We start from the raw sequence: 24374 nt of genomic DNA, 5'->3' as shown, positions 1-24374 counted from the left end.
AGGGTTGGAAAAGAAGAGAAGTAAAGCCTTTTGACTTTCAGGAAGGAAACACATCTGGGGAATAAGGAAAGAGAGAACGGGTGAAAAGAGGAATTAGCATGGAGGAAGAGCAGCTGGCCAAAAATAGTCAGCCTCTGTTTGAGCCTTGCTTTGCCAGAGCCCCTACCACACCTCCTGCCACTTAAGCATTAGTCAGCCCTGAACGATCCTTCGGTGGGTGACTAACTTCTCCACTGAACCCCCCTCAAGTCATGGACTGCACTTCCTCCCAGGTGTCTTAATCCAGCCCAGGGTTGCTCAACTTGAGACCCCCAGTCCTGTCTTTTTTGTCCTCTCTTCTTCTTCCTTTGAAGTAAAAACACAAGTGCTCTTATAGGACTCCACTGAAGGGTGTGTGGGACTGGAGATACAAATCACTGTGGGCGGCCGGGGAATAAGGTAAACAGTGATGAAAACCAGTGACATGATGCTTTACAAAATACATAAACAAAACCAAACCATGAAAAACTGAGATAACAGGAGTTAATATGATTGAGATATAAGTTATTTTAAGAGAAGCCAGGGGAAGGGAATGAGTAAACATGTGCATTCCTATGGGCAGAAACCCATCTATAAAAACAGGAACTCTGGTCAAGCAAATATGGTAAAGCCAGATGTAAGGCGGTGTTGTGACCAGACTGGTTTTGGATGGGAAGGACCGGATGTTTGACAGACATCTCGTCGCAGGTGTTCAAGTATCACGGTGGACTTATTACACAGTAACTCACTAGGTTTGCCAAAGCAAACAGGAAGCAGTGGCAGAGTTTCACTGTGATTGGTCACTTAAGTTTGATTTGTGACGATGACAAAGAATGCAGGAAGGAGACGGAAAGGGACTGGGTGAATTTCAGAGTACCAAGGAAAGGGTGTACGTGAGTGACAGCATGGTAATGATACCAGAAGGAGACTTCACCTGCTTATGAACGACTAGAAACAATCATGACATTCCTACTCTTTGGCAAAACAAAAACAGAGGAATATCTGTACACATTCCCAAAGGCTGGATCAAAAGTCAACAGTCTATATATAAAGAGTTGAGTTACCATTATCCTGCTATTTTAAAATATGTGTGTTCATTACTTAGAAAGCATGTCTTATTGGATACATTTTGTATTAGAGCAGTCATCCAGCGTGGATTGTAGGCTGTGGTGTTGCCAGTTGGGCAACAAGCTGTTCTCTATGGCTATTTGTCAACTAGAGCCATCCAGTGGTGCTTTGAGGTAATCTGAATAGTGCAAAAAGAAATCAGCGGGGCTTTCAGCAGAGACACTGGACAGCCACTGCTGGGATTTTTTTTTATGAAATGCAGCAGCTAACAATGAATAAATAAGCTGTTGCTAGTACAATATGCCAACGCATTGCTAATTAGTGCACCAGATAACTTCACATTACAGGTAAACTTGTTTACAAGTGGATACAAGTACTAAAGTTTCAGCATTATATCCTAAGACAAAGTCAACAACACTTGGCCTTGTCTGACCATGTAAAAGTTGACTTTAGACATCTGAAATTAACCAGGAGCTTCTTTGTACAATAATAGTAGTAGTACATTTATGTGGTTGCCAATGTGGATGGACCCACATGTTTGATTTGGCACATAGGATGCCCTTCCTCCCCCTCCCATTTATCTGGGCTCAGGGCCAGCACTAGGAGTATATTAGCTTTTCTTGAATTGGCGATCTTTCATATGTAAGACCAATGTGTTAACAACTTATAAAAGTAGTAGGAGATGTAGTGCTTTTGCATCAGCCTCAGTCCTTGGATGGACTCCTGCCACCCATCCTCACGTCTAAACAAACTCTTTGCCTTGGCTTTTAGAAGCTGCTTGCCAACAGCAGTAGCCATAGCTGGGATGCAGTGATGGGATCACAAGTTACACTAGTTGAGAGTAAACCACTGAGACTCTGGGGTTTATGGTTATGTTGATTATATGGGACAACTAATTTATTTATATAGTTAAATAGCAGTGCCTGAAATTACAGGCGTGCTAGCATGTGAATGCCAAGCAAAGGATAAAGAGCCGTCATGGAAAGGATCTAAAGACATTGTGGCCATCTATGGCCCTAAATTTGCAAATTTGAGATCCCTTCTATAGCAGTTTGATGGGATCCAACACAGTTTCCATTCCAAGTGGAAAGCAATTGAAAACAATTGGTTAATGGAATTTCTTAAATTAAAAGCTACAGAAGGACAAACACATTTTGGTGCTTGTAAATAAAATAATACAAATAATATGCATAAATAGTTATTTCTCAAAATGCAAAATGCATTCTTGCCTTTAAATGCTTGTGAATCTCAGTCCAAGTAGTAAAGGGGTGATCTCTTTCTATCTTTAAAATGTTTCAGAGATAGCTTTCATGTTAAGATGCACACTAATATTAGAAAAAAGGGGGGAAACGCTCATTTAGAAAAATAGGAGTTTGGTTATATAGAAAACAGAAAACAGTGTAAAAAATCAATGAAGTAAAATTTAAATGGAGAGCATAATAAGTATAATATATAATAATATAGTATATAATAAGTAATTCTAGCGAATTAAGTAAGTTTGAGGGTACTGAAACATTTTTTGACACAGTTGGAAATTATGAGTCTTAACATCATTACACTAGTGACTTGAAAAAAAAATTCTAATATATTTTCTGTATCATGTCTATCTAGCTACCTTGACCTGAACCCTATTTTAAAAGCTAATTCGTCAGCTCACTAGCATCCCCCGGCTGAATAAAGGGTAAATAAATTACACTCGGAGATGTTCAGCATTTAAGCAAAATCATTATGGCAGATTAAAAGAAAAACAGCGTATTATCGCGATAATTACAATTTTTGACTGTGACCAGACAAGCTGACCCAAAGTATAATCCATCGCCTTGGAAACGCTCTAATACGGAAGCTCGCGAGGCCCACCGGAGCCGAAACGCGAAGGTTGCCAGGAGCAGCAGGAGGAGGCCACGGCTGGACAGTGTCTGACGTGGAAAGTGTCAGCACTGAGTAAGAAACTTCGGGCCAAAACAAGCCTCGAGAACAAAATCCCCCCAGTTCTCTGTAAGCTCCTGCGGGTTTCACAGAGGACAGCACAATGAGTCTGGATAAGGCGAAGCTGTGTGATTCACTGTTAACCTGGGTAAGTTTGACAGTAGCAACATTTCGAGCAAGGCTAACCGCCAGCTAAGAGGTGTCAGTAGGTGTTAGCAAATGTGGAGAATTACGGCTTTACCTTTGGAAGTTGTGGGCTCACATAATCGATAAGGGGCATCTTTACTGACTTGGTCAATTAAACGCTTGGTGTTTTAAGTTGTAAGCTAACTGTCACTAGCCAGCCGAGCTAATTGGCTTGGTGAACACATTGGAAGTTTGCTCCTGGTGGTCTGCTTTATCTATTATCCATGTTAGCAAACTGACTGCGTTGTCAGCAAATTAACTGCCAGAAAAACAAACCCAAATAGCTTAGTGTAAGCTGAGAGGCCTAAGGAGTAATGTTAGGCTATCCAACACAGCCACGTTATTTTCAAAGCTCAGAGCAAATCCACCTGTTTGGCTCCTTTCTACAAAGAGGTGTGAAGACTTGGACTGAACTAAGACACCAACTAATAATAGCATGCTAAGCAGGGCTGTAATCCCCCATTGCTGCTTAGTATTTTTTTTAATTTAAGTTATGTTTAGAAAGCTTGAGCAGCTTTACACAAAATCCCCATATACATAAATCCCCCTTCTTTCTTTAAATTGTGGTTCCAAGGAGCCAGGCTTTCTTGGAAGTTTTTAAAAATGATCTTGAGCAATTGTTCCTTAGACTTTCTGAAGGTCTTTCAAAGTTTCTTCTAACATCGGCTACTTTTTTACTCATTGTCCAGTCCAATTCTCGTATCTGACCATTCTCAAAGGAATATTTTTGTGTTTTTAAGCCACTCAACACTGACCTATGAATTATTCAAGCATAAAAAGACACCCAACTCAACGGATGAGCTAGTGTTGTCTACACAGACAACGTAGAGAACCAGTTTTAAATTGTATCTTTAGGCTTTACTAGCAGCAATATAACTTGTTCCTCTTCCCAATGATAACACAGGTTGACAGGCATAAAATGGTATTTACATAAACAAGGTGATTCACAAAGAGCTGCTGGCTGAAAACTTGTCACATCTCAGCATGGTGTGCAGTGTGTCCTTAAAAAATGTAAGGAAACTGAACAGGTCGCGGACGAAAGATGTACCAAGGCTCAAAGACTATATACAGCAGAATATAAAATCATGGCCTTAAACAATAGGAAAAATTAGATGCATCAAGCTCCTCAGTTGACCCATCTACTGTTTACTGATCAGAAATGGTCTCAGTGGACATGTGGAGGTCAAGAAGCCATTCTTAAGGGAAGAAGGCAAGGACAGAAGGCTGAGCTATGCCAAAGTGCATAAGAACTGAATTTAAAATGGGTGGTAACAGATCTGGTGGAGTGATGAATCCAAATTTGAAAATTTTGTTCAGATTTAGGCTGCTCTACAGAGGAGGTCAGGAGAGAGTACAACAGTGAGACTCTACAGCCATCTGTAAAACACAGGGAAGGCTCTGTATGGTATGGTGCTGGCTTTCAGTCAATATTTTTGGAATCTTTTCAAAATTGATGGAACTATTAATGCAGAAAAGTGCAATACCATCTGGGAACCATCTAATTTGCAATCATTTTATTTATCAGTATGACAGTGATCTCAAACACCCTGGCAATGCAATGAAAGCATACCCAAATAGAAAAACACACAATACAACACCATCAGTCATGGATTGGCTTCCCTAGAGTCCAATCACCAAACATTTTAAAAGCATTGTGGAATCATCTTGAACAGAACAAACGGCAGAATGTCCTTCAGAAGGAATGTAGAAGTGTTCCCGAAGACTACTTAAAGAAATTAGAAAAAAGTTGTCTAATAAAGTTCAGGCTATGTTGAAGAATAAATGTGGTGATACCAAATATGTATTTTCAAGTTTGTTAGAATTGTACAAATCACGTTTTCCCTTATTTACATTTATGTTTGTCGATGTTTCAATAAATCACTGCACCCATTTCCCATTTTCCTAATGATTCAAGATTTTTGCACAGTGCTGTTTAGAATGGGGATATTAGATTCATTTATTTAATATAGTAATGTTTTCACCCTGGTTTAGTTTAATGTAATGTTGCTGTACATTAAATGTCAGAACATTGAAAGGTTTCTTTCTTTAATGTCTTCACTCTCAGTTACAGACATTTCAGGTGCCATCGTGCAACAGCAAGCACGACCTGACAAGCGGAGTGGCCATTGCACATGTACTGCACAGAATGTAAGCACAAGCAGTATGTCACCAGTGTTGTTTCCACTAACTGCACGATTGTCTTCTGGAAATTCATTCAGAACTTACTCACTGAAATTTGCTTATCTGTATAATTTTGGATTGCCATTAAGTCCATTATCTATGCAAAATGTAGACAGTTAAACAGTAAATGTTACCCAGACATGGCTCTGAATACCTCAGGCATCGGTGTGATTTTGTTTTTTTTAAATAAATAAAGTGATCTGTGCAGGCTTAATCACATCAGCCAATTATTGGAAAATACACATTTGGAAAACAGATTTTTAATCAACCTATTTTAGCTGTAGCTGCTTCTTTATCTCTATCCTTTGTAGCTTTTAATGAATAGTTTTACTCTGTCATTGTGCCTGAAGGGACAGAAGCACAGGGTCTCACTGCCCTGTGGCCTTGTGTTATTAATCTCAGTATCCAGAGATGTGTCGTCGTTACAATTCTCTTGTGCTCTCATTAACAGAGACCCTTCTTGGTTTAATGAGACATGGCTAGGCAGGATCAAGGAGGAGAGCGGGGCCAACTGGCGCCTCAAGGTAATTTGTGAAACAGCATGATATGACAGAACACCCTGTAGTTATCTAGAATGACTAAAATCAAAGATCTTTTTTTTTTTTATTCTTCTGCTTGATTAATGAAAGTGTTACGATTGTAACCCCATTTCATTCTTTCAGGTCAGCAATTTGAAAAAGATTCTGAAAAGCATGATGGAATATTATCACGATGTAAGAAACTTTTGCTGATTTCGCCTTCATTTTTCATGCACTGCTTGACTCGAGCCTAACGTCTCACTTTTCTGTTTCGTGAACAGGTGCTCGGTCACCAGGTGTCTGATGAGCATATGCCAGACGTGAACCTGATAGGAGAGATGGGAGATGTCACAGAACTGGGAAAGCTGGTACAGCTCGTGTTGGGTTGTGCAGTCAGCTGCGAGAAGAAACAAGGTAGGCCTGTACACAAGTACATTTCTTCTGCTTTCATTTAGGAATAAATACCTCATAATCACTGCTGAGAAGATATTTGTCAGCATGAAAACACAAAAACGCAATTCAGTGATCTCAAGTCATTTAGAAATGCTCACATGGAGGGCATACAGGGTTTTCTTGTTTCATTTTCCAACTTTATTTGGACAACAGCTGTATTTAACAGCTGGCCACTCACTTTATACCCAACTGCTTGCAAAGCATAATATGACATGACATACTATCATGGTGGCCAGATGGCCTTGTTTTCCTCCTCCATCCTTGAATAGACACTTTTGCTGGATTTTTTTTTTTTTTTTTTTGCAAATGTTTAAAAAAAAAATGGACTGACCTCTTGCCAACATAAACATTCATTAGGGGATTAGGAGACGTGGCTGCTGGTTAACTGCTATATATGGCAACTGTGTTGAAGCACAAGATTAAAAGGTGCTAGAATCAGCGTTCTTGTTATTATAGTAAATATATTTTATTCTGCTGAGTGGTAGAAGTAAAGATGATGTCTCACACTTGTGGGTTTGCTTTTCAATAGCTAGGAAAGGCAATGACTAAACTGCTATGAGATCTAGAAGAAGGGAGGGGGAAACAAATTTTTCAAATGTGGAAATGAATTGCTGCATAACTACACCGGTAATTGGCACAGAGTGTGCAAGTGTGAGCACCTCCTGAAAGTTTTCTGGTCTGCAGCATTCGGATGTGTGTTAACACAATACCACAGTCTTTCCAGTGTGAACATCCTATCAAATTCACCCCAAGGACAGACCGTTCAGCACTCAGAGAAAAAGCAAATAACCCAAAATCTACATCTCAGACACTACAGAACTCAGTCAACATGTTAAATGTTGATGTTCAAGACAGCGCAATTAGAAAAAGACTGAAGGAGTATGGCTTGTTTGCAAGGGTTGCAGCAGAGAGCCTCCTTCATCTAAAAAGTAACATGGCAACACAGCTCAGGTTTCCAAAGCTGCATCTGAACAAGCCTTAACGATGTCCTTTGGACAGATGAGACCAAAGTGGAAATGTTTGGCTATAATGCACAACACCACATTTGGCGAATAGCAACAACAGCCTCTCACAACCGCCTCATACCAGCTGATAGCACGGTGGTGGAGGAGTAAATGTTTGGACGTGTTTTACAGCCACAAGACGTGGTTAACTCAGTCATTGAGCTGACCATGAACTCCTCTGTATACCAAAATATTCTAGAGTCATGCAACAGGACTCTGATCCCAGACAATCTACAACAGAATGACCGAAAAGGCAACAACAACAAAAAAATCAAGGTGCTGCAATGAGCCAAAGTCCAGAGTTCAACCTGATTGAAATTCTGTGGCAGGACCTTAAGAGCTGTGCATAAATGAAATGCTCAACTCAATGAAATGAAGCAACACACTGTAAAGAAGAGTAGGACAAAATTCCTCCACAGTGATGAGAGAGACATACCAGAATGGATTGCTTCAAATTATTGATGTTAAAGGCTATTCAAGCTACTGCAGGATGGAGTGTATTAAGTGTTTGGCATAGACTGCTGCATAGAGTACTAACATAAGAAGACTCATTTAATCATACATGCATATACTGCAGGGGTGGGGGAACTCCAGGCCTCAAGGGCAAATTTTAGATCTGTCCTTGATCCAAAACAGCTTGTTTAAATGGCTAAATAACCTCCTCATCATGTCTTAAAGTTCTCCAGAGGCCTGGTAATGAACTATTCATTTGATTCAGGTGTGTTGACCCAGGGTGATGTCTAAAACCTGCTAGATCCTCGAGGCCTGGAGTTCCCAACCCCTGGTATACTGGATAGTTGGCTTAAGGTGGTTCATTAGTTATCAACTTTCCTTTGAAAATGAATAATTTTTTGTTCCTCATTTCACAAATGGCAGAATGATCGACCCATCCAGATGTGCACTCTTTTTACTTCCTTCCTGTGTTCTTCCTGTGAAATAAGCAGTGTTGGACATTTTGCATCTTGCATACAGAAATACACATTTATTAAATTGGTGATAATGATGGAGACATGTTGGCATTCTCAAAAAAACCCCTCAAAATCTAATCTGGATTCATTCATGCTTAGTGGTGGGAATTTCCACTACTTGGGGAGGTATGCGGTGCTCTTTTTCTTCTTTGGAGAGGTAAATGTTGGTGGCTTGACACAGAAAAAGTTGGAACAGTTGTTTTGCTCTCAGTTATGGCCTGATCAATTTGTTGACAAGCTGTTTTCCCGTTACTGATAACAGCTCATGAGACAAATAATGGTCAGGTCAGTTTCATAGAAAATTGACTGTAAAGCTGAGTCGATTTTTACAGCAGTGGTTTGACTTTCATGGGAGCGTGCATGTGTGTTAATCTGTATTTGGCTGAGACTTCACTGGTCTTTGTTGTCTTCTCCTAAACGCAGAGCAAATCCAGCAGATAATGACACTCGAGGAATCTGTCCAGCATGTTGTGATGACTGCCATTCAGGAAGTGAGTGAGCCTCTTTTCCTTTCCTCTTGGTTTACCCTGATTTGCATTAATCCAATTCTTAGTCACGGTTAATTCAAAATCAAAGAAGTCTGGATAAACATAAGACTAAAGAGCATCCCACAGACCCCTACTCTATGCTATTTACAAAGATGCGTTTAGTGTTTATCACCACCAAAGGGACTGTAAAAACCTGGATCATCTTCCAAGGTTTTTACCAAACAAGGTTATTCAGAGAACCAGATAAATCTGCCTTTGGCAAAAGACTGTTATTTTATTTTCCCTGTGGTTGCATTCATTGACTCACTTTCCTGTTTTGTTTTAGCTCTTATCGAAGGAGCCGTCATCTGAACCGGGAAGCCCAGAGACCTACGGGGATTTTGACTATCAGGTAAAAACCCACAACATATTCATTCCCCTACTTGTTTTTTACTTAGATTTGCTACATCCTCTGTTTGTGTTTACTCCCCACTGCTTTGATCAGTGTCAAATATCCTCTGTCTGCACATCTTTTATTTGCAGTCCAGGAAGTATTATTTTCTGAGTGAGGAGGCAGACGAGAAGGAGGACCTGAGCCAGCGCTGTCGAGACCTTGAACATCAGGTTGGTTTACTAAACATGGTTTTGATCATACTTGGCAAACATTTCCTGAGACTTTAAAGATATAATCCTAAGATTTCACTTCAGGTCAATTTGGAAATCAAGTCGGTGGAAACTGAAGAGAAACACTTTGCGCACACATTGGTTCAACAAATGGTTTTGTTGCACAAGCATGATCTGATTAAGGCCAGTGCTTTTCACACAAGACACAGAGTTACAGCAGGATGTCAGCAGTGCTGGCAAGTTTAAGGTGGATGTTCTGTGCCACCCTGCTAAAAGTGCTTTAAATCTATCATTTTGGTCCTTGACGTCTTTTTCCTGTGAGTACTTGAGTATAAATTCCACTTTTGTTTAGTGGAACTCGTTTAACAGGAGTTGGAGCAATAAGCATGATTGAGTACAGATGTACGCTATAAAAACACTGAGACAAAAACCACATAACACTAATGTTGCGGTCCACCTATACATGTTGGCCTATATTGGTTAAATTTGATGGGTGTACGAAGTTTGTATGGTTCCCACCTTGGCCGGAGGGGTGTACTATAAAGCAAGATTATTGGATTATTCAGGTTAAAATCAGCGTTTTCAGTGTCTGGAAAGTGGCTCCCTTTTCCCTGGCTACATTACTCTGGCAACTTATGTTAAACATACAACCTGGTCCAGAGCACATTATGTTCCTAGTTGAAGGTGCCACATTTTTACTTATTCCAGCATGCTTTAAGTGGGATAGAAAATGGTAAGTTACAGGTTGACAAATTGCATCTATAAATCCTAACACAGTGGTGTCCAAACCCAGACCTCGAGGGCCGGTGTCCTGCAGGTTTTAGATGTCCTTCATTATCAAAGCTGATTTAAATGGCTAAATTACCTCCTCAATATGTCTTGAAGTTCTCCACAGGCCTGGTAATGAACTAATCATTTGATTCAGGTGTGTTGACCCAGGGTGAGATCTAAAACCTGCAGGAGGCCGGCACTCGAGGCCTGGAGTTGGCCAAGCCTGCCCTAACACCACTGAATGAAGCCCAGCTCTACAACTATAGCATTGCAAACTGTATGCTGCATTGTCCCTAGAATGTATATGTAGTCGGATGGTGACGTAGAAAGCGTATAGCTGTTTTTATGCATAGTACTAATGTTGCAGCTACTAGAAAACTGAGGAGTTGCATTTGTATGCTGTTTATCGCCAATATCAGGTCGGTCAGTACAATTAATTTCACTTTGATCTGGCGATAAATTAAAACAGTTTCCAAATCTTACTTGTTAGACTGCAAACCAAAGTCAGAAGTGACCACTCTGAGAAACCTGTTTAAATGTATAAGGTTTACGGTTTCAGAGTTGTGTGCAGCTCTCACATTAGAAATAAACAGCGGAACGCAGCTATAGAATGAATTCAGTAAATATGAATTTACTTCAAGATGATATATTTACTACGTTGCATGCTTGTGATGACATCAGGTTTGTAATATTAACAATAATGTGTTTAATCGTAGTAGTAGAAGTAGTATAACATTTCATGTCAGACAAGAGAAAATCTGACTTAACAAAGAAAGTTGATTGTCACTTTCTGGGGTTTTAGGTTTAGGCTTTAACAGAAAGCCGGGCTATTTTTGACTTGCCTCATAGGACACCCCTCAGTTCTCACTTGTAAAGAAGATTTTGATCTCAGTGTGTAAGAATATAAAGAGTGGATAGCAGAATAGCTATTGCTGGGAAAATGGTTTGATTGCATGGAAATCTTGAGAATTATAACTTTAAGATGAGTCTCGGGTTTGTTTTATCAATCTTTGAGCTGTTGACTTGAAATCTGAAAAAATAATGCCATTTCATCTCTACCTACCAGATTTACAGACTCTCAGAGGTCTAGTTTTGCTGTATTTTTTTTTTAGAGAAGCATGTTGTGTGTGTCTGTGCCTGCAACTTTTGTGCTCTGGCCTTTTATTGATTAGCCAGCCAAAGGCTTTGTTTGTGTTCCCTTGACTTGTTTTTGCACCGCTGAATGTGAGCGGACTAATTCAGACTTTTTTCTTTTTTTTAAAAAAGAGGATCCCAGTCGATAGTTGCATAACATCAAGATAAAACTGACACGTTGCCTTGGGATGGAGCAGTAGCCAACTATAATTTGTACTGCTCCCAGCCCACCTGTTTGTTTACTTACTCGGCCCACGCGTTAGGGATTAGTCATTTGTGTTGTTTTGAAAGCTATTTACTGTTACTGGTTTGGTGCTAAAGCATGCAATCTGTCCTTAAAGTTCAGTGTAGGGTTTTGCTGTATTCAGACTGGAAAGATATCCTGCAGGTAAGTATGCACTCCCCTCTCTTAATATTGGAATGCAAGCTTGTTTAACTATGAGCGCCGTTCAGTCTGACACAAACATTTAAAAGTAATGCAGCTCTAAACTACAGCCGGCCCTTTCCTCAAACCAACCACCGTCATCGATTTAGATCTTTTCTCCTGCCTACTATTAATGTTACACATGTATTACTTACGGTCCTCAATGAGCTCTGCATACTCGTCTGCTCGTATCATGAGGATCTGCTTTGACCCCTGGGGGTAAAGCTAACAACTGCACTACTGAGAATGTTCCATCTGCTTGAGATCATTGCACACCAGCTGACTAACACACATTTTACAAAAGAGCTTGTGATATTACAGCAAAGCATGTGTTTAAGGTCCTCTTTGCACTGAAAGTGGTGAGTTATCGCTGTTTATCTTGTTTTCCTTAATGAATCTGTTGTGTCCTTGCACTGTGGCTTTTTTGTATATATTTGTGGAAAATGTCTGTTTATGCTTCAATCGGGACCTTTCCTCTATTGTGTCTCCTTGTCCTGTTTTTCACCCCTTTTTAAAGCTGTAGCTCACCTTCCATCTCTTCTCTCTCAGCAGTCCACTGCACACTCAGTCTTTACACCTCTTTTTGCAATGTTTGTGCTCCGTTTCTCTCTCCCACTCCCCCTCCGACAGCTGTCAGTGGCTCTGGAGGAGAAGATGTCCCTGCAGGCAGAGACACGCTCCCTGAAAGAGAAGCTCAGCCTATGCGAATCTCTGGACGCCTCCACCACTGCCATCACTGGCAAGAAGCTGCTGCTGCTGCAGAGTCAGATGGAGCAGCTTCAAGAGGAAAACTACAGGTACAAGTGGTACATAAGTACTTAGGAAAACAACACGTGGTTTATAATGAGTGTCTCAGTCATTAACTCTTTAAAAAGATGTAGTAGTAGTAGTGGTAGTATAAAATTTCAGCCCTCGTTCATAACATATGAGTCAAATTTATAAAGACATGCAAATCAGATGCCGTTGAGTCAGCTGTTCCTTTGAGTGTCTTTCAAAGTGCCCATCCAGTTATATTAACCACTGTATATCTCAGACTGGAGAACGGCAGAGACGACATGCGTGTGCGGGCAGAGATACTGGAGCGCGAGGTGGCTGAGCTGCAGCTACGGAACGAAGAGCTGACCAGCCTGGCGCAGGAGGCCCAGGCTCTCAAAGACGAGATGGACATCCTCAGGTGAGAGCAGCTCGAACAGATCGAGTTCAGTTCATCATGAAAATGTAAACAAGCCAGTTATACAATGGTTATTATGTAAGGAGTGGTGCAGGCTTTTTTGCAAGCTCACAAGTTTGTAGTGAAAGAAACTGCAGAAAGTTGCGCTTTGTGGGCGTTTGGTCACATGGACACTAAGTGTTTGTGTTCATGCTTTGCAGGCTTTTTTGAATGCATTACATTCACAGTTTACAAGTGTTTTACATATAAAGGTTTTCCTTGTGTCAAAACGGGAAATTGTAAACATTGGCTAACAACTTCTGCTGAGCTACTACTTCAGGAGCTGTGAATAAAACAACTGCTAAAGCCAACAATCAGAAGGTCCTGCTAGTAAATATTGTATGTGTATTGCAGGGTGCAATGCTTCTTTCATTATACAAAGATTGTTTTAAATATATTTGCTTCTGTCCGACAAATTCAGTGTTTCCTTCTGTTTGAGTAGTAGTTGCAAAAAACAGTGGATGAGTTGAAGTTTCTCAGCATATTTGAAGGCTGATCTCTGTAGAAGAGGCAAAACTTTAAACAGTTTTGATCCTGAGTCCAAAAGTATCGAGACACATACTTAGACATTGTTGGTAAATTTTCAATATCAAGAATGTTGATAATGACGAGCCTTTTCCTTTAAGTAGTAGTTCAAACTGATAATAGATGAACTCACAGAAGCAACCCCCATGCTGCCCACACACAGATGTCCATTCAGCTCTCTCTGACATCTGTGTTGATAATACAAATTTTCATGCATTGACACCGGCTTGCGTCAGAGTACACATCTACATGGACGCATTGTGTTAAGTATAACTCACATTCCTCTGCTGGTGCTCGATGCCTCCCACGCTATGCTTTCCTTCCCCCTCAGGCACTCGTCTGACCGGGTGAACCAGCTCGAGGCGATGGTGGAGACGTACAAGAGGAAGCTGGAGGACCTGGGAGACCTGCGCAGACAGGTGCGCCTCCTGGAAGAGCGCAACACTGTGTACATGCAGCGCACGTGCGAGCTGGAGGAGGAGCTTCGCAGGGCCAACGCTGTCCGCAGTCAGCTGGACACCTACAAGAGACAGGCAAGCTGTGCTTTTGCCTGTTCCTATGTTGGGACATCCAAGAGATGTGAAACACATTCTGGCTCGTACACATGTTTGGAAACCCTTTTCATTTATTTATTTATTTTAAATAGAGCACTCTGGCTGACTGTACGCTCTCTGACTTGCAGGCTCATGAGCTTCACACCAAGCACTCAGCAGAGGCCATGAAAGCTGAGAAGTGGCAGTTTGAGTACAAGAACCTTCACGACAAGTACGACGCACTGCTGAAGGAGAAAGAAGTGAGTCGGAGCATTTTCGAGAAATAAAAAAAACAGTTTTTATACGGGGGGAAATGTGCACATCGTCTACAGAGTGTTTTTGTGCACTGAGGCCCTCTCATTTCCCTCTCGGTCTAGCAATAGTTTTGATTTCAGTGATGACAAATGATGTTTAGATTGGCGTTTGTTGTGATCATTACAGAAAGCGCTTCCCTACATGGAGAATTGTTGCCTGGCAGATACTGTACTATTCTTCAGCAGACTCCCACATCCTGTGTCAATTCCAGTAGCTTCTGCAGTCAAGGAGTGATTAATTTTCTCGCTTACTTGTGGGTGTAAATAGGAAACGTGCTAATATGACGTGGATACTTGCATTTGCTCTGTCTCTGTCTGGACTGCATCGCATCCAAGTCCAGATATAGAAAACCTGACGCTACATGGATCTTAAGGCCACTTAAGGTGTTTTGCTGTCCTTTGTTTTTCAGCGTCTGATCGCAGAAAGAGACACACTGCGGGAGACAAACGATGAGCTCAGGTGTGCACAAGTCCAGCAGAGGTATCTCAGTGGAGCAGGTGAGTTGAAAGCATAGGTATGGCTAGAAAACACCTAAAACAATGGGCTTTACTGAGAAATATGTTGCACACTGTTGAAAAAAAAAAACCCCAATAAAACATAAGGAAACTTGGAAGTTGGACCCCCTTCTTCCTTCAGAACAGCCTTAAATCTCTGTGGCACAAATTCAAGAAAGTGTTGGAAACATTCCTCAGAGATTTGACATGATAGCATCACACAGCTACTGCAGATTTGTCAGCTGCACATCCATGATGTTAATCTCCCGTTCCACCAAATCTTAAAGGTGCTCTAGATCTAGTGACTGGACACTACTTGATTACAGTAAACTCTGTGTTTAAGAATGGTGTGTCATCCTGCTGTAAGCAGCCATCAGAAGATGGTCACACTGTGGTCATAAAGGGGTGGACATGGTCAGTGAGACACATGAGGAGACTACACAAATCACTCCTAATTAAACTAAAATCACTTTTCTTTCCCATTCAGATGTTCACTCCTGACCACATCTACATACATAGATGCTTTTTTTGCTGTCATGTGATTGGCTGATTAGATATTTTTGTAAATGAGCAATTAAACTGGTGTACCTAATAAAGTGGCCAGTGAGTGTAATTGTAATACTAAAGAGTGTAACTTTTTTTTTTTTTTTTTTTTTGTGGGATTGTAAACATTTACAGTGAAAAAATTTCTCAGGCTGAAATCGGCCTTATTTAGTAAACTTAGTCAAGTGTCCAGCTGACAGTGCGTGCGAGTCCTCCATCCAGACGCAGTCAGATAACAGTGGTTCTGGTTCAGAGGTCGTCATCCTCTGCACCGCTTATTACTTACTCTTTAGAGAAGGAAGCCAAGAACCTTCTCTAAAGAGTGATTCAGCTCCACAGCCATAATTCAGTTTAATTCAGTTTTATTTCTCTATCACAACAGTCGCCTCAAAGTGCCTCATATCATATCATATTTTTCATTATTGAACTCCTTATTTTATTCTATTAATCGTTTTAAATGGAGTTCAGTTCTATTTAATTTGGGATCTTCAGTGTGATTTCTGTGCAACTAATTTGTTTTAAGGGGGGGTTTGTTTGTTTGTGCTCTTTCACTATATCAAACTGATTTGTTGTAGGTTGTTTGGGGTTGGGGTATTTTGTTTGGTTGTTTGTTGTTTTTAACACAGAATTTTTTTTATTTTTTATTTTTTTGGTAACACAGGAATTACTTGACTTTTGCGATGATTTGTTTATCTTACCTCAGAATGTCTTTCTCTCTGCAGGAGGCTTGTGTGACAGCGGTGACACAGTTGAAAACCTGGCTGCAGAGATCATGCCAACTGAGATAAAGTATGTCTGTTTGCACATTTCAATGTTTTCTTTTGTTTTGTTTGGTGTTTTTTAACCTTAAAAAGAAGGGCGTTTTATTTTAAGTCTACACAAACATGCCTCGGTGTAACTTTCACTCACGTACTCACTCGTGCCATGTGTACATTCTTGCTAACACAACCACAAAAGTTTATTTTTAGAAAGTGGACGTTGCGTGCCAAATGGCGACACATGGCGCGTTTGGCCTGGGCGTTGGTGGATAGAAGTTTCGTTCATGCTTCCATTTGCAGCCGCCATTCTCTAACCCATTTATTTTATCCCCACCCCTCTTTTCCCCTTCACCTCCTGTCGCCCCGCTCTTATCATTGCTGCTTTGACAGGGAGACAGTTGTTCGTCTCCAAAGTGAAAACAAGATGCTGTGCGTCCAAGAGGAGACCTACCGACAGAAACTTGTGGAAGTTCAGGCTGAGCTGGAGGAGGCTCAACGCAGCAAGAATGGGCTAGAAACTCAGAACAGGTAGGTGTGTGTGTGTGTGTGTGTGTGTGTGTGTGTGTGTGTGTGTGTGTGTGTACGTACGTGTGTACGTGTGCGTGCTCTTCTTTCAGCAGTGTTAAATAACCAGTCTGCTTCTAGGCCACCATACTGTGCGTTCCTGGACATTAAGCTGGTTGTTTGGCTGATAGGAGGAGTGATATCTGCCTAAATGTCAACTCACCCTCTGGACTGTGTGTTCAACTGAGCTGTGTGGGCTGGACTGGAGGACAGACAAGCAGAAAGCCAGATTGTCCCTCGACTCAGTGTGTGTGTTTGTGTGTGTGTTTACATGCCTGTGGGCATGTGGACATGTGGGTGGACTGTGTGTGTGTACGTTTGTGTGTGTGTCCATTGCAACACCAGGCCCAGGGTGTGGGAAGCATCCTCAGCAACAGTACCAGGAGGAGAGGAGTGGAGTGAGCATGCTCAGTAGAGCAGAGCAGTGAATGGCCAGGCGGCACAGTCGGTGCCTGCAGCAGATGTACAAGGACCCACTTGATACTTTGCAAACATCTTCCACCCACAGTAGCAGCAGCTTAATAAATTTGTGTTGCATCTTTCACGTCTTTTACCATCTGCCTCTCTATAAACCCTTTTCCTTCTCTAGTCATGCCCCCTCCCCCACACACCTCCCTCCTTTTGTTTTGTTTTTTTCCTCCTTCTCTTCCCAACCTTTCCTCTCATCCTTAACCCGTGTTTCCCTTATTTTCGTCTTTCCAAGGCTGAACCAGCAGCAGATCTCAGAGCTGCGTTCTCAGGTCGAGGAGCTCCAGAAAGCACTCCAGGAGCAGGACAGCAAGAACGAGGACGTGAGTGGAAAGACCGGTTTGCTTCTCATCTGCCCACTTCTGCTATTACATAACTCAACACAATCAAGCTGACAGAATATTGGCAGCATATACACAGTGTGCAACTGACTTTTTTTTTCTTATCAGTTTTACCTTGAAGAAGTGAAATATAAGATGCGAGATTAAATTCTAACCAACAAAGTCATTTATTATGTATATGCTCAAGTCATTAAAGGGTTTTAGCTGGCATGGTATTTATATGGCACACTGAGTATATTGAAACGATTAGTTCTGAAATCACTCTGCCTTTGAGGACCGCATTGTTTGTTCTCCTACTTTGATACATGTTGTGTGGGAATTTAACCCGTGTTTGCTGTGGTGATTCACCGGTAACGCCTGCCCCTCTGTGTCTGTCTCTCTCCGCCTGCCCCCACCGATCAACTCTGCCAAAATCAGGCCATCGTAAGTACGGCCCGCCCTCTCTCCAACTGGCCTATGATTTGACTCTGACACCTTGACTTTCACAGCTTATACTGTGTGTGTGTGTGTGTGTGTGTGTGTGTGTGTGTGTGTGTTTGTGTGTGTTTGTTTTTAAATGTGCCATTTTAAAAAGTACAATGGATTTTAAGTTTCTTTCTTTCTTTTCTTCTTCTTTGAAGTCGTCCTTATTGAAGAAAAAGCTTGAGGAGCACCTGTGAGTATCATTTTTCTGCTGCTTACTGATGTCTGTCTGCCTTCTGTGCTGCAAACAAAAGTGAACTCACACAAGTGTCGATGTGTGTACTGTTCCAGGGAGAAGCTCCACGAGGCCCAGTCAGACCTGCAAAAGAAAAAAGAGGTCATTGATGACCTGGAGCCCAAAGTAGACAGCAACAGTAAGAAATGTCATGTAGACGGCATTCAGAAGAAGTTCAGCTTTGTTCCTTTCCTAAACACAAATTTGTTTTTCCTTCTAGTGGCTAAGAAGATTGATGAACTCCAGGAGATCCTGCGGAAGAAGGACGAGGACATGAAGCAGATGGAGCAACGATACAAACGCTACGTGGAGAAGGCGAGAACGGTCAGTGGTTATAGGTGTACTGCACCTTTTATTTCACACATTTTTAAAGACTTCTACCTTTTTAAATATCAGAAAAATTGATGTTCTAAGCTCTTTAAATGAATATCCTTTTGTGTGCAGGTGATCAAAACCCTGGATCCTAAGCAGCAGCCAGTGGCTCCTGACATTCAGGCCCTGAAAAACCAGCTGACAGAGAAGGAGCAAAGAATCCAGCATCTGGAGGTATGAACCTCTGACTCTGAAAGACAAATGTGCTTCCACCAGCGCTGTAAATCCCACTAATGCGTGATGATGGTGTTCCTTTTATACAGCATGATTATGAGAAGAGCAGGGCCAGGCATGACCAGGAGGAGAAACTCATCATCAGTGCCTGGTACAACATGGTGAGCGAGCGTGCAAATACACAAAAGCTCAAACAGGAACTACATCCACACCACCCAATCCCTCACTCCTTCATCTTTCTCTTTCCTCCGCCCTCTTTACCTGTCAGGGAATGGGGCTGCATCAGAAAATGTCTGGTGAGCGGCTGGGTTCCTCCAACCAGGCCATGTCCTTCCTCGCCCAGCAGAGACAACTCACCAACGCAAGGAGGGGCCTGACACGACACCACCCGAGATGAGACACGGAGGCGTGACAGTTACCCTCAAATGAAAAGCAAAGTGCACACAAGGTGATCCATGTGAACTCTGAGTGTCTTTTGCCTTTTTATGCCTTCACTGGGATCACTGCGCCTCAGTTTTTGTCACGCTGCTGCTGCCCCCTGCTGGCTCTTACTGATATGAGAAGATTTCTTTTCTCCGTTGGGCTCCAGAGCAGAAGCTATATAGGCCTTAAGAAGAGGTGACCTCACCTTTTAAGGTGACTTTTATTTCCCCTGTAGCCTCTTGGACTCACTCCTTTTTTTTTTTTTCTTGAACATCTATTTAAAATCCTTTTTTAATTTTTTTTATGTTAAACAGTGAAACAGAACTGGAACAAGTTTTGTCAGGTGCCAGTTTAAATGTGATAGATGACGGAGAAGTTTCACTACTCCAAGTGCTACAGAACAAAAGCTGCACAAGCTGTCCTCATACCTCCACTACAGCAGCTCGTCACGTTCACTACATCTTGGGTTTTATGTGTTTGCTGAGGATTTTTCTTCTTGTAGCGTTTTTATTTTTAGTCCAAGTTTGAAGTACCTTTGGAAAAAATGTAAAAATCAAGCGGGTGTGTAACAGCTTTAGTCTCGGTTTCTTCTGTATTCTCTTTAAATGCTTTCTTTTTTTTCCTTCTCAGCCTTAAATCTGAAACATGTCTTCTGTAAATATTTTCACAATGTACACCAAAGCACTTTCTCTCTAGAAGGGTGGGTTTGTTCAGTGCCTCGCAAAAGTCTCCCATGCTAGCCCTTTATTAGATGAGACTGAACACTGACATGTTTTCAGCGCCAACACTGTTTCTGTCACACTGCAGGTACGTGCTCAAGTCTGGTGATATGACTTTTGTGTATTTTTTTTTTTTTTTCTCTGTTGCCTCTAAATTTTTTATTTTTTATTCCTATCCATAAGACCTCCCCCATCAGGGGGTCTGATTGTGGGTCGGACCTAACTGCACTCTCCACTTTAAACACAAAAACTGGATAACACTATACGAGAGTCTCTAATCATAAAAACACTAAAAAATATATAAAACTGAGTCAGCTGATGTGCTGTTTGCCGCTGCTAGGTGTTGTTCACGTCTGAGCTGGAAGGAAACGTGTTCTTCAATGCGCTGGAATTTTTCCTGTGACAGGAAATCGACAGCAGATTAAAAAGCCTGAGGCACATTTATCAGACACTACGTCTGCCTTTCATTACAACCGTTGATCAAGTTGTTTTTGTGCGTCCCATGTCAGAGCTGCTGTCCTGTGACTTGTACTTGCCTCTAACAGTTTGTGCTATGATCTACAAAGACCAGAGTCCTGCTGTTGTGTAAACACTTTTTATTTTTTCGTTCTACTGATGGTTTTTTTTTTTTAAGTTGGTTTTTATGGCGTAAAATTACTGCTCCACATATGCATGGTGTGAAAGGTTGCATCATGAAATGGTCTACTAGATTATAGCATAATGTACTTGACACAGGGTTAAATTATTTGTAGTCCTCTTCTGTTCTACTTTTTGCACTACAAATAAATGGGATCTTAAGTTAAAGATGGCATTTTGTGTTCTTCTTTTCATGCATTCAAAGACTCACTTTCACAGTCCCTTCCAATTTAGACTCACCCAGAGCGGTCTGAGAAAGCACGCCAACCCAGGTTTTATCACTGTGGGCCCTTGTTGTGGGTAGACTTTCATTCCGTCACAGTCCTAAAGGCCAAACCGATTAGTCAAACTTCTCACATCCTTTGTGCAACTGTCAAAACGGTGAAGGCATTGTTTATCCGTCACACCACTTTTCCACAAGCACATCTCAACGGATTAAAGAGAGGTGGCACATTCAAACATGATGAACAACAGCACAATGTAATAGAATGGCATGTTGGGCGGGGGCTGTAAGATTCACCTGAGATTTGTTAAGTCTGTACTATGTAACAATCATGAACCACTCCTGATTTCTTTATATTTTTCTGGGAAAATGGGAGATGCAGCAGCTTAAACATTAAGGATTAAAAACCGTTTCTACAATTCAAACAAACTCTATAAACCAGTCAGTTTGTATGACCACCTTTATTCTTTAACACACCCTCAACTCTAAGGTAAGATAGCCACCCACTGAGACCATTTCTCATGAGGCTTCAGTGAGCTCAGATCCTGTGTTGGGTCTCCACTATTTTATTTTATTTATTTATTGGTTAAAGCCTGCCACATTGTCTTTTGTCCACCACATGTCCAGCTTCCACCCTCCATCCATTTTCTTCCACTTATCCTTATCAGGGTTGCGGCTGGGGAGTGCTGGAGCCTATCCCAGCTACCATAGGAAGAGTTCACCCTGCGCAGGCCCCCCGTTTCCTTCTTGGAATCAACACAAAAACAAATAAGGGGTGGCTCAAGACTTTTGCACAGGACTGAAGTTTGAAATAAGCTTGCATAATGTGAACTGATCAGCTTGACCTTTTAATACAAGTGTAAGTTGAATGGATTAATGACAGTGCTCCTGACAATCCTAATCAATATCTAAAAATAATAAATACAGTGAGGTTTTATTTTAAGGGATATAGCACAGAGTATCGTTTACGTCACTGTCAGAGTGAAGGACAGAGTTCATGTTCGGCTGTGTAAACGGGGTGTATTAAATTGTACCGTGTCAACTGAAGCAGACCTGAGAGCCAGCAGTTTCCAGCCAACAACCGTCTGTTATGTAATTTTTAGTATCAATTCCACTTCCGGCACAGCAGGAGGCGCTACACAGCTGCCACGTGATGTCACCAGAGAACATGAAACATGGCGGAGCGAAGGTGACGGTTTGTGAAAGTTGGCGATAACTGCTAGTAAAAATTTTGACCCTTCTTGTCTTTGTCGCAGGTGTTTGAACCTTTAGGTGAGCCGCAGCTGTATGCTTATACCTTAATAGGTTCCGCACATGAACTGGGAGGCCGTAGTTGAGTTTGTTCGTCTGCAGTGGCCTTACCGAACCGGGCATTAGCTGTTAGCCACGTTAGCAGCTCAACCAGCGCCTGCTTTTGTTTTTGTCGGGGCCCGGGGATTGTGTGCCAGAGGGCTGACATTTTTAAAGCCTTTTGGCTTTTGTTTTGTTTTGTTTTTTACACTTCGCCTTATTTTTCAAAGACTGTATCCCCACACTGGACTGTGCAGCTGATCTATTTTTAAATAGACTTTAGGTTTTCGTATTGCACTGCGGGTGGGGTCCAGCTCGTCTTGAGGCGTGCTGGCAGTGCTCTCCGCTAAGGCCAACCACACAACAAAGCCATACGTGTTACACAGCTAACACACAGCGGGACTGTGTCTGCTTGCCCAGGAACTATGGATCCAAAACGCGCACACGACAAACCTCAAACGAGCGGCGGCGGTGGCGGCAGCAGCGAAGACTCCAGCTGCGGGAGCCCCGCGTCCCCCTCGAGCAGCCCCGCACAGCCATCGAGCAAACCCCTGATGCCTGGGGGCAACGTGTTCGCTAACGACGGCAGCTTCATGGAGCTGTTCAAGAAGAAGATGGAAGAGGAGAAGAGGAAAAAGGAGATGCAGCAAACAGGTGGAGATGCCAGAGCCACCGAGCAAGGACAGACACCAGTGGAAAAGAAGGCCCCACCCGTGACGAGCTTTGTAAGGGGTTTAGCAGTTGTAAGATGAGATAGCAGTAGTTCCACTCACAGCCAAAGTGAAGCACTATGCACTGATACAGCAGGCTTACTGGCACCATAGTTATTACTCTGATGGCTGACATGTCATTTTTATGAGTGTTTCATACATATGCCGGTGATTGTATTATCCCTGAGATATTTCAGTAAAATCACCCACAGTGATGGTGTAAAACAAACAATAGCTTAGTAAAGTGTAGGGATGATCCTCACTGATGGTTTCGCTGGTGGCGCGAGACTAAGTGTAGACCTTCTGCTCTGGTGTAGTCTCCTTCATTGGCAGTCCACGTGCAAGAGCTCGTATAACGGTTTCAGTCTTCTATCCCCTAACCCAGGTGGGGAAGCGCCGAGGCGGTGTGTTCCTAAAGACCGGCATTGTTGCGAAGAAGCAGAAACAAGACACAGAAGTAAGTGGGATGGAAGGTGGCAATATTGATTGTGTTGTTCCCACAGTTGATAACCTCTGCCTCCTCCCCTGCAGGCTGAGCCAGGCAAGAGCGATGCTTGGTCTAAGTACATGGCTGAGGTGAAAAAGTACAAAGCCCACCAGTGTGGCGACGACGACAAAACCAGGCCTCTGGTCAAGTAGGCTCCAGGAGGTGGAAATGAAGTGCTTTGCTGGTGGGGGGCAACTACCTGGGACAACCTCAACGAGGGCCTGCCAATCCTCGCCTCCTGTACTATCAGTTCGAGTTGCCCTTCATTTTTACATCGTTCACAAACTGCTTAGATTTACCCACCCCCTCTTTTTTTTTTTAATTGTTTTTGTCTTGCTTGTTACTTGTTGGACTCTGTTCATTTGAGTTGATGTCAAAAAATGTTTCAGACACTTGAACATTTATTATTGTTGAGGACCTTTTGCATTTTTCATGTCTGGTTTATTTGGGGTTTCATTAAGGACTAAGTTGATTTAATAGCTAAATCAAGGGTTCAATTAAATCTACACTGCCTATAATTGTGTCATGTTGTGTTTCGACATTCTCATAAATACCACTGTATAGGCATCTGAGGAGCAGAGACTGTATGTAAAAGATGGCTGTTGTTTGCAGGTCTGAAAAGAGAAGGCAATGTTGAAATATTTTAAGCCTGCATTCTTTCTTGACTCTGCTTACAAAATCAAGTCTGATTGTATTTGCTTGTTAAGGATCCAGGGACACAGTTTCTGGGCTCTTGCCTTTTTACCATGTTGCAGTATTTTGCCATATTCTTAGCCATAATCAGGTAGCAAGTGTCTAAACAGAGTTTGATAAAAGTCCTGTGGGCCTTTTTTAAAATTCTATTCTTTTATTAGATAATCCAAATTGTGTAGCAATATACGAATGGCTAGCCTTGTATTTTCGATTGGGTGGGGTTATCTCAGGCATTGTTTTGACTGAAGTTTGTTTTTGGTATCATCTTTTTGCTAAATGACCACAATATGTACTTTCATCCAACATGTTCTCTCTACTAATTGTATCTCAATTGGACCAATTTCCCTAACCCTTCCAGACATCGCTGCTATTTACTTTTTTCTTTATGCCCAAAATTACAGACGTGTTGTATTTTATTTTTAAGATAACGCCAGTCACTGCACAGTATATAATTTGT

General features: G+C 41.8%; 2 protein-coding genes across 4 annotated transcripts; both read left to right on the top strand.

Annotated features, from left to right (window-relative positions):
• Positions 1-2937: 2937 nt before the first annotated feature.
• hook2 (hook microtubule-tethering protein 2) lies at positions 2938-20665 on the top strand. Of its 3 annotated transcripts, XM_063471315.1 has the most exons (23): positions 2938-3160; positions 5264-5346; positions 5831-5903; positions 6042-6092; positions 6179-6311; positions 8746-8813; positions 9136-9201; positions 9333-9413; positions 12373-12539; positions 12776-12916; positions 13809-14010; positions 14160-14270; positions 14735-14822; positions 16085-16151; positions 16511-16648; positions 17388-17475; positions 17911-17916; positions 18114-18148; positions 18247-18329; positions 18411-18514; positions 18635-18736; positions 18826-18897; positions 19005-20665. In XM_063471315.1, exons 1-23 carry the CDS (start codon positions 3116-3118, stop codon positions 19131-19133), a joined length of 2133 nt encoding a protein of 710 aa, XP_063327385.1. In that variant the 5' UTR covers positions 2938-3115; the 3' UTR covers positions 19134-20665. The 3 variants fall into 3 exon arrangements, with proteins under 3 accessions (XP_063327385.1, XP_063327387.1, XP_063327384.1); XM_063471317.1 differs by lacking the exon at positions 17911-17916; XM_063471314.1 differs by lacking the exon at positions 17911-17916 and having other exon boundaries at positions 17274-17475.
• A 1227-nt stretch (positions 20666-21892) lies between these two features.
• On the top strand, positions 21893-23871 carry trir (telomerase RNA component interacting RNase). Its single transcript, XM_063471321.1, has 3 exons — positions 21893-22752; positions 23123-23194; positions 23269-23871. The coding sequence occupies exons 1-3, from the start codon at positions 22453-22455 to the stop codon at positions 23374-23376; spliced, it is 480 nt and encodes a 159-aa protein (XP_063327391.1). The 5' UTR covers positions 21893-22452; the 3' UTR covers positions 23377-23871.
• The last annotated feature ends 503 nt before the right edge of the window (positions 23872-24374 follow it).

The sequence above is a fragment of the Pelmatolapia mariae genome, linkage group LG4, assembly GCF_036321145.2.
Source record: "Pelmatolapia mariae isolate MD_Pm_ZW linkage group LG4, Pm_UMD_F_2, whole genome shotgun sequence".
Taxonomy (NCBI): Eukaryota; Metazoa; Chordata; class Actinopteri; order Cichliformes; family Cichlidae; genus Pelmatolapia; species Pelmatolapia mariae.
The sequence above is the reverse complement of the archived record's forward strand: the minus strand, read 5'-3'. Positions and strand labels throughout refer to the sequence as shown.